Below are 10,821 nucleotides of genomic sequence, written 5' to 3'. Positions count from 1 at the left end.
CGCACACTGAACTGTGCATTAGTAACGAGGCACAGCACCTTGAACAAACATACCATGCAATGTAATCACTCATTTACTTTGTGTATTTGTCTATGTTTTCAGACTCTATGGTCACATATTAATTTTGACATCAATGGGCCTCTGTGAGGACTAAAATTGAGTTAATTCATGAAAGGTTCTTAGGACAGTGAGTAGCTTTTTCTAAACTCATTGTGTTATCTTTCCTATTTAGAAAGTAAAACTGAAAAGGGGGAGAGGTTATGAAGAGGGGCACCAGTCTACTTCCAAAAACGGGTTGGATGGTGGTTCGTATCACTGAGATGCTGAATACAAAAGGAACAAGTCTTTCTTCCTGCGTGCAGGCGACAGTCACTGATGACTTGCTGGCCTATACTTGCTACTTTTCCCCCTAGCTATAAAACTACATCACACTCACCACCGCATTTTTGTACAGACATACACGGATGCCACAGTTCACAAGACGAAAATGACCTGCATCTTTATGGAGTCTGGGTGTGGCACGTTCCAACGACCTCGGAATAGGCATCTTCCGCATTTTGCTGAAGTGTGAAGTGGCATAGGCTGGCTATATTAATGCTAAGGAAGTCAACTGAGAATCAATCACCTTCCCTGTGTTTGCGAGGAAGGGAAGAGATGCAACCAGTAAAGGAGGGGGCAGAAGAAAAAGAGAAGAAATGGAAAAAACGGGAGGGGAATCCGGAAGTATATCACGGAAGACTGAAATCAGAGAGGGATGACGTTCAAATGCAAGGGGAAAGTTCCAGCAGCGCGACACCCTCCCAGGGATCTCGCTGTACTTGGACCACGGGCATCAAGCCGGGGTCACGGACCACCCACCCCGCCGCAAGTCGCGCGTCCGGAGGCGCCGGCTCCCCGTCGGGGTTCGCGTCGCGGGGCTGTGACGTCAGAGGGCCCGGGACTTCCGGACCCGACGTCACCTCGGCAGGGCGGTCAAGGTAGAGCCCGCTGCCTTCTAGACGAGCAAGCGAGCTTCTGCCTGCCGCTCTCGGGGTGAGTCTGCAAGGGGGAGGACGGCCGGGCGGGCGTGCGGGAGCCGGAGCCCTTGCTTTCTCTGGCTGCGCGCGGAGCCCCCGCTGCCCTCGGGCGGACGGCCCGCAGGGGCGAAAGTAACGGAGCCGCAGTGCTGCGACCGCTCCGGGGTCCGGAGCCACTTTGTCCGGGTGGCCCTGGGGCTGCCGGCCCAGCAATCGCTCCTCTAGCGAAAGACAAATACTGTATATATATATATATATATATGAGTTCACAGATATGCGGAATCCAACGAGCAAAATAAACTAAGACAAAATAGGAACAGATTCATAGATAGAAAATCGAATAGAGAACTGACTGACAGCTGTCAGAGGGAAGGGACTAAGAAAAAAAACTCAAACAACTGCATGGTGGTTACCAGTAGGAAGCGGCGGGCGGGGGGGGGGCGGGGGGAGGGGGATAGAGTAGAGGAGGGCAAAGGGGGATAATGGTGATGGAAAGAAACTTGACTTTGGGTGTTGAACAAACAATACAGTGTACAGATGATGTGTTAGAGAATTGTACACTTGAAACGTGTGTAATTATTAACCAATGTCACCCCAATAAATTCGATATAAATAAAGAAAAAATAGGAGCCCAGAATATGGTGACTATAAGCAGTATACAAAGACCTCTTGCACACCCATAAGATGAATATAAATAACCCACTTGGAACCCAGACAAAGGATACGAATTAATAATTCACAGAAAAGAAAGCCCAAAGGCTAGCAAACATGTAAAGGTGTTCAAATAGACTGGTAGTCAGAGAAATGCAAATTAAAGAATGAGAGTTCATACCCTAACACTACAAGAATTAAAAATAATGGTACTACTTATTGATGGTAGGATTGTAGGGAAAGATACAATCTTGCTAGATTGCTAGATAGCTTGCTAGATTCCTAGAGGAAATGTGATTCTTAGAGTGTGCAAAGCAATCTGGCAATGCCTGTTAAAATTCAACCCCGTAATTCCACACCTGGGAATCTGGCCTTTAGAAATAAAAAGTGTTATATGTGGATATATGAAAGAACATGGGGATTCAAGAGTATGCCAGGAACAGTCCCTGTCAACACACAGGGAGATGGCCATACGAATTATGGTGTGCCCACATTATACAACCATTCAAAATGGTGACTTAGAGTTACAAGATTTGTCTTGGCAGGATTTTCATGTATTATTAAGTATAGAAACAAATGCACAGATGTGTGTATAATATGCTCCTATTTCTCAAACACTGACAACTCATTTATTAAGATGTATATACGTGCTTATGTATATGTGACTATAGAAAATTATGGAAGACTGTACTGAGTTAATAACATAGGTTTAGATGTGCATGGAGGTGAGGAGAGGTAGAGACAACGCACGCAAACAATGAAAAATAACCATTTAAAACTCTAGCATATTATATCTCATTGATCCATTTAAATGAAATTTTCTTAAACAAAGAACATGACACCCGGGTTCAAATGCTGGCTCTATCACATTCCATATACATTTTTGGAATGTTTGTTCTAGTTCTCTGAACTACGCCGTTGGTATCTGGACAGGAAATGCAGCTGCTAATATTCTTTCAGAATCTCAGCCACCACCCATGGGAGCAGGGCCCGCCCTTTTCATGTCTCTCTGTCCTTCCTACCAGTCTCGATGTAGCTTCTTCTATAAATCCTTGGTTAGGAGACTTCTGTTCAGTTAGTCTTCAGTTGGTTTTCCAGGAAGATTGCTCTGTAGTTAGCGGTAATTCCAGTTTGGTCCTGGGAGGAAGTAAGTGTAACATCCTCTTACTCCGTCACCATCTTGGATCCTTGGCTTGTGTCTTGTGGCATTGTTTTTTAACTTTAGCTATTGTAATGGTTTTATAATGGTATTTTTTGTTATTTTTATTTGTATTTCCCTGGTGATTCATGGTGTTAAGCATCTTCTTAGCTGCTTATTAGTGATATGTATGTCTCCTCTTTCAAGTACATATTCAAAGCTTTCCCTGATTTTTAGGCTGCTTTATTTTATTTCATTCTAAGAATTCTTTATCTGTTCCATATATAACCTTTTCTTATGATTATGTATTTTCTGATGTAACATGTTCTCCTTTCCAGTGTCCTAGATGTTCTGTTTGTTTGCAGAGCAAATGTTTTCAGTTTTGAAGTCCAATGTCAGTTTTACTTGTTATTTTTGTGAGTCTCTGTCCTATCTAAAAACCTTTTGCCTAATCTAAAGTTACGAGTATTTCCTCACATATTTAGCCATAAAAATGTTGTAGTTTTGTCTTCTGCATTCATATCTGTGATAGATTTGGGTTAATTTTTCTGCATGGTATGAAATAGGGATTATTGTTCATTACTTTCATATAATATGAAGTTTTTCAGGTAACAGATTGCATTTAACATCCATCCAAAGTAAATTGGCATGTATATATAAAATATATATGGATATGCATGTGTCCAATACATGTGTGTATCTATTTTTGAACTATCTTTTCCCTTTCTTTGATCTTTATGTCTGTCATTTCACCAGCGCCATGCTGTGAAATGACAGACATATGGCTACCTTGGTTTCATGGTAAATCTTGAGGTCACATAGCGCTCATCAGCTGAGTTTTTTATTTTTAAAAATTGCTCTCACTATTCTAGCTGATTTTCACAGCCACATGTAACCAGCTTCTCTATTCATATAAAAAGTCCTTCCAGACCTCTTATCCATGTTGCACTGAATCTGTACATCCACTTTGGAGAGTGAGCCCTGCAATGGTATTGAGTCTTCCAATCCGTAAACGTGGTATAGCTCACTCATCATTCATGTCTTCTTCATTTCTGTCATCAGTGTTCTGTAATTCTTAGCGAAGAATGTTACATAGCTTTTGATAAATCTATTCCTAAATATGTATGGGCCTGGGCCTATTATAAATGTATTTTTCTGTTTTAATCTTCCCATTGTTTGCTGCTATTATATAAAGGTAAGATTGTTTGTATTAACTTTTTATCCCACAGCCTGGATAAACTAGTTATACTATATGTTTTGTAGATTTCTTAGAATTTTCTGCATGAACATTTGCCTACAGATGGAGGCAGTTATAGTTCTTCCTGCTTCATCTTTATGATTTTCCTTACTTGTGATGCCTTATTCCAGCAGCTGGGACTTCCAGTATAATGCTGACTAGGAAGGGTGCAGGTGGACGGCCTGCCTCTTCCCCAAATGTATTGGGAGGTCACTCAATATTTCATCATTAAGAATAATGCGTTCTGCCCTGGCTGGCGTAGCTCAGTGGATTGAGCTCGGGCTGGGAACCAAAGTGTCCCAGGTTCGATTCCCAGCCAGGGTACATGCCTGGGTTGCAGGCCATGACCCCCAGCAACCGCACATTGAAGTTTCTCTCTCTCTCTCTCTCTATCTCCCTCCCTTCCCTCTCTAAAAATAAATAAATAAAATCTTTAAAAAAAAAGGCAGATCCATTTAAAAAAAAAAAGAATAATGCGTTCTAAAAGTGTTCCCATAGATGCTCTTTATCAGTCTTTGTTGGTGGTGCTGTTTTCCTCACGTCCCCTTTTCTGCCGCGTTCTGGGTGTAGGATCAAGGTCATTGCTGCAACAAGAGTGGCTTGATTCCTCTGGGACACTTGAAAGGCTAGAGGTTGCCTTCCAGAATTGCCCAGCTTACAGATGGAAAATAGCCATTTATGCGCTGTGTCCCGCCCTCACTGGTTGCTGTTGCCCCGGGGGTCCTAACAGCTTCCACGCTGGGATATACTTACCTGTGAACTACACAGGGTGCTAGTGGGTTCCCAGAAGGTCTCAGTTTTCAGAGAAGGGAAAGAACGTGAGAGTGGAGATTTATGGTTAGTAGTGGATGTGGAAAACGAACAATATGTGCCAGAATCACCCAGCACAAGTTGCTTGAACTCTTCAGGCTGAGGTCTTCCATCTGGAAAATGGGGAAAATGAAAGCACCACCGACATAAAATGGTAGTGAGGATTAAATATGTCCAAAATGTTAAGCACTTGGCAAAAAGTTAGCTCTGAATGAATGCTGGTTTTCACTGTTTTGTTGGTGGTAAATCCCACTTCCTCAAAGTGGGGCTTCAGGGGTTGAGGAGGAAGAATGCTATTTTCAAGAAGCAGAATGGATTGCAAAAGCCGGAAGAAGGAGCAGGTTCCAAATCCGGCAGAGCTGCAGGTCGGCACCCCAAGTCAGCGGGCCAGCGGGATTGGGGGTCACACACACCCTTCCAGCCAGCTCCACTGCCACATGCTCGGGGTCTCGTTCCGGGTGGGCTCCCAGGGCAGAGTGGCTGCATGGGAGAGGCCAGAGATGCAGCGGCAGGCTGAGGCCAGGCGGATTCCGAGGGACGCTGGACGCGGGTGTCGGCCTCCAGCAGGACAGCAAGGGCCCTAAGCTCATTTTCTAAAAATGGACCTGTCTTCTGACCCAGCAATTCCACTTCTGGTCGTTTCTGTGAAGAAATGACTAATTTGAAAGAACACGTGCACCCCTGCGTTCATAGCAGCACTATTTGCTGAATACAATAGCCAAGATTTGGAAGCAGCCGAAGTCCATTAGTAACTGAGCGGATAAAAAAGCTGTGGTACATTTACACAAAGGAATACTATTCCGTCGTTAAAAAGAAGGAGCTCCTACCCTTTGCAACAGTGTGGGTGGGCCTGGAGGACATTGTGCTAAGTGAAGGAAGCCACTCAGAGAAAGAGAAATACCATATGATCTCACTCCGGTGTGGGTCCTCCTCCGCTGTGGTCTTATTTCACCAAGCCACCAGGACCAGTTCTTCCCAGTCTGTGGTTTGTTTCAGTGGCGGTGGGTTCGCAACCCTGTAATGCACAGGAGCTGATGGTCACCTGTCTCCCTCATCTCCTCAGGGCATCCCTTCCGACTATGTTGAAATTTGCCATGTTTACTCTTGACTGTTGTCCTTGGCTCAAGGTTTTATGTTTTAGTGACTCCTGATACTATTTCTCTTCCCTTATTTAGAAATGGAGTCAGAAGTCAAGGAAGAAGTTCCCGTGCATGAGGAATTCATTTTATGTGGTGGAGTTGAAACCCAGGTTCTAAAATGTGGGCCCTGGACTGACCTCTTTAAGGACCCAAGTGCCACCAGGCCTAAGCTGCTTATTTTCATTATCACTGGTAAGTGTAGAAGTCTGGATGGGGAGATTATGTAGGTACTTACAACTATTTCTGATTTCAAAGAGAACTTGGTAAATGTGAAAAGCCTTATGGAAGGAAAAAAATCACTCAAACCATTGATAACAACCACCCTTAGTAGTTGGGTGGCTGGGCTTTTTTTTTCCCTATGCATTTGTATATATTATATTATTTAATATATATATGTATGTATGTGTATACATATATATCAATTATAAGTATACCATACATATAATTTTGTAATTTTTTAAATTTTTATAATTTTTAGAATAATTAGAACTTTGTCAAATATTTTTTCAAAGTCTTCTAAATAACTTCTTTGTCTCATTTCAAGATGATCATAAGCAGCATGTTGACTTATTCTGGGACTTGGCCGCTGGGTCGTTTGTGACTTGCACTGGATCATGGTTAACAGAATGTTAGGGGTAGATGCTTGACTGTGGGTGTTCATAGCACTTTCTGAGTTGTAAGTAAGTTGAATGTGTATATCAGCCTTAAAGATTAAAAGTGGAACTGTAAATATGTATTACAGCATATTATATTTTATTACATTAGATTGTATCACTCATATAGCTAAGTCTGTGTGTGGGCTATGATGGTTACATTCTTTCCTTGTAAATTTTTGTTTTCTCTGCGTTAATGATTGTCTCTTTCATTTTTTTAGTTGCCTATGTTTTTTTTATCACTAATTTATCCTAAAACTATTCTCTAGAAGTGAAAAAGAAATATTTTCCATGCCCTTGAATAATCTGTCAGTTTTGCTTTTTCCTGGTGCGCTGTCTCCTAGAACTCTCTGGTCTTTGGCCCCCGCCTGGACCGCTGGCTCTCCCCGGCTGCCGCACAGGACACTGGGGATTTCTCCCACTTTCCTCTGGGCTGGACTCCCTGTTTCCTGGGTCCTATATTTTCTGTCTTGGTTTATTCTCTTATTTTGGGTGGAGCACATCCCCAGTAGCTTCCTGAGAAGAGGTGCATAGGAAGTAATCTTTTAAAGATCTAGCATGTCAGAAAATGTCTTCACTTCTAGGTTGGAGATAATGTTTCTTAAAACTTGAAGGGCATTTTTATTGCTTTCCAGGATTCAGGGCTGCTTTTGAGAAGTCTTGATATCATTCTGATTTTTGATCTTTTGTATGTGAAGCTCCCCCATCCAAAAAAAATTTTGGATCTTTTCTTTGCTCTAAAATTCTGAGATTTTTCAGTGAAAGACCTGGATATGAATTTTTTTTCTCATACATTACATTTGGGTTTTGGTGGACCCCTTAGAAATTCATATACTTTCATTCTAAGAGTTCCATTCTTTTTCATAGTCTCCTGCTCTGTGGGTACCTTCTGGTTTTCCTTGGCTTCTTGCATTTGTTAGAGTTTTTCTGTGTTACTTTTTCTGTTTGCATTAGTGTTTGTTTTTCTCTGGATGCTTAGTGATCCTTGACTGCCCTTTCCTTTTTAAGAGAAAGACACAAAAAATGGAAAGGAGCTCTGCGTTTAAAGGCAGGGCTCGTCAGCAGGTGTGCCCAGGGTGACCCGCCATCCTGGTCCGATGGGCTTTCCGGGCAGGACATGTGACTTTGGTAGTCACCCTACGTCATCCTCTGCTTGGGGTGACATGTAGGGACCCAGTATTTCATTGGAGAATTTCCAGCTTTCACTATCTGTAACTGCTTCTTGGATTGTTCGGTTTCCCCAGGAAGAAACCTTCCAGGACCCTGGCTGAGGGGTGGGGGGAGCCGGTGAGCTGGCGTGTGTGCTGAGCAGGGACAGGAGGTTGAGAGTGTCGGTGTTCGGCAACACTTAACCTCATGCTTCGCAGCCTGGTGCGTCTGTTCCCAGCCGGGCTGAGAGTCCCGCTCCCGCAGTCCCACCTCTCTCCTCAGTTCCGCCTCTTCTGGAAATAAACATCCAGTCTTCCGCCGTGATGTAACAGTCTTCTGGGCGGGGGGGGGGGAGCAGATCTGTTGGCATCTGTTGGAACTGAAAATACATGGGCTCTGCCATGAGCGAGGGAGAGTTTGCCGTCATAGGCATGACGAGCGCTGTCTGGTGGAGCAGAGATTTGGAGGCCACAGCCAAATACGGGAGCGAGAAAATGAGTGGAGACAGCACCCTGGACTGGAGAAGGGATCTCCTCCTGAGTCCAGAATGAAGGCGATGACGTTGTTCGCTGACGTGGAGCAGGGGAAGGGAGTCTTTGGAGCGGTTCCTGCCTCCCAGCCTCTCTGTGGCCTCTGTTAACCAAGCGTTGAGGTGGTCCGCTGATATTCAGGATGGCAGAGGGTGGGTGGGGCTCTGAGGAAAGTGGTCGGCACTGAGAACAGCAGATATGCAGGACGAAAGGAATTGTCAACCAAACGAGCAGATAGATGTTGAGCAGCACCGTGGTTGAATAGCAGGTGTATCGGGGGTGAGGTCCAAGAGGGAAGAAGGTCAGGCTGAAGAGCCGTCTGAGTTGGGACACTTTGAATGGCCACCGTTTCCGGGTAATGAAAAGATCGAGGCCTGTGGTTCCCAGACTTGGTGTCAGGACCAGCAGTACCATCTGCAAACGTGTTAGACATGCCCGTTGTCGGGCCCCATCCCAGACCCTCCGAACCAGAAACCCGGGGGTGGGGCCATCTGTGTTGAACCAGCCCGATGGGGGAGTGGCAGGCACACCCCTGGTTGCGGGTGTGGCTTGTGGAGCTGTTTGAATTATGGGACAAAGCTGTTGGCTCAGCCAGTGCACCCAGATTCTGAAACTGCCTTAGTGCTGGCATGGCAAGTGAAACTGCCTGCTAGGAGTCAAGGTTTTCAGGGAATACACGAGGCTGACTAAAAGTTGCTAGATGGCAGTAGATGGCTTCAGTCTTAGAGGAGGAGGGGTTGTTGTGGTGAGATGAAGGAGCAGGAGGAGCAGACTGCTCACTCTGCTCCCCCCCCCCGCCCCCACCCCAGGCATTCCTCCCTCGGCAATTTTCCCAGGTGCTAGGAGCGCGGTATCCCAGGAGCCTTTGCTCTCACTGAGGTGTGTGCTGTGTTCGAGAGTGGTGAGGTCCCCGCTGCAGGGGCCGGAGAGGGGAGAGCCAGGCTTAGGATGCGGAGAAAGGGAAGCTCAAAACCCTCGTTGTTTTATACTGTCATTATTTGATAGCACTGTGACATTTTCCGGTCATGTGTAGTGTCCTAGTGTCCTTTTACGTTTGCCCTTCTATTCTCACGGCTGCCCTTGGCCCTTTTCCTTGGCGTTCACGGGAGCTACAGGCTGGTGCTGCTCATTGGGTTGTGGGATCCAGGATTGTTGTGTGTGTGTGTGTGTGTGTGTTTTGTTTTGTTTTTAATTTTGCAGCCTAGTCTATTTGTACTGTGGATGGCAGTATTTCAAGGGTTGTCAAACCACTATTGACATCATGTTTAACCCATCTCTGGTAGGCTGACATAACATTTCATTTTAAATCACTTTGCTTTTACAGCTAGCAAAATTAATTCATCACTTTTAAATTAGTAATGATAATGAGGAGTGATATGCTGGAATCCACAGATTGAAGAACTTTTAATTTAGGTTCATCTTTTCCACTGAACTTTGGTTGTAGAATTTCTGAAAAGTAGTGATATCCTTGGACTTTCTTTAAGTGGTGAAATGAGCAGAGGACGGTGGTTTGAGAGCTCACTGTAGAACGTGCTGGGTCATTACGATTTTCAGGTGGTCGTGCGGGGGTAGTAGAACCATGTGACATGTCTTGTCTTGTGAGCACACTGACTGGAGATGGAGCAGAAGCCTCCAAGGACAAGCCCAAATTCTGCCCATGTGACAACCTTCTGTACAGGTGCTATGCCACGTTAACTCGGTAGGTGGAAGTTTTGGGCCCCTGCAAGGTCAATGGGAGGGCATTAGGTGTACGGTTACATCATGGAACAGTTACGAGTTGATTGACAGTTGAGATCTGGAGATGATCACCGCAGCCTCTGTGTGGTTTCCTAGCTAGAAGTTTTGTTCGTGGTTCATGACGTGTAACATAAGCCGTAACACGTAAGTGATAAAGTATGCAATGACAGTTAGTCATTTTGCATTACATTGCCCACTTCTGTTGTAACTGGGATCTTCATGTTCCTGGCCACGTGGACTCTGTTCCTTCAAGAGCCAAGCTCTTTATTGGTTAAGGACCTTTGCACCTGTTCTTCTCCCGTCCTACTTTGCTTTCCTCTCAGATCCTTACAGGATTGACTTCTTCTCATCTTTTGGGTCTTAGCTAAATGCCAGCTTCTGAAACATTCTTCTCAGGCTACCCTAATCTCTTCCCTTCTCTATTTCCTTCATAGAGTCATTACATTCTTGAATTATCTTATTTACTTATTTAGTTATATATTCTCCCACTAGAATATAAATTACAAAGAGGCCCTTCTCTGTCTTGTGCTTAACACAGTGATGTCCACATAGTAAGTGGTCAGTAAATAATTGCTAGCTAAAAGAACGTGTAAAAGAAGCTGTAGTACTGACTAGAATAAATGAACGTGGAGTAGTCGGCACTATCATTTGCTTGATGATGATAAAGTAGTGAATCAGAAAGTTTAAAGGATTTGCTTAAGATCTTGTAGTTATTAAGGGAAAGAACTCGGGCTTTTTTTTTAATTTAATCTTTATTGTAT

General features: G+C 44.3%; 1 protein-coding gene across 1 annotated transcript in view; it reads left to right on the top strand.

Annotated features, from left to right (window-relative positions):
- Positions 1-911: 911 nt before the first annotated feature.
- The window catches only part of LDAH (lipid droplet associated hydrolase), a 74,861-nt gene continuing 64,951 nt past the window's right edge, over positions 912-10,821 (top strand). Inside the window, exons 1-2 of the mRNA XM_028516300.2 lie at positions 912-1,032; positions 6,028-6,183. Of these exons, the coding sequence (XP_028372101.1) occupies positions 6,030-6,183 (154 nt within the window). The 5' untranslated portion in view covers positions 912-1,032; positions 6,028-6,029. The remainder of the gene's footprint in view (positions 1,033-6,027; positions 6,184-10,821) is intronic.

Source organism: Phyllostomus discolor, chromosome 6 (assembly GCF_004126475.2).
Source record: "Phyllostomus discolor isolate MPI-MPIP mPhyDis1 chromosome 6, mPhyDis1.pri.v3, whole genome shotgun sequence".
Taxonomy (NCBI): Eukaryota; Metazoa; Chordata; class Mammalia; order Chiroptera; family Phyllostomidae; genus Phyllostomus; species Phyllostomus discolor.
This window is presented reverse-complemented; position numbering and strand designations above follow the sequence as displayed.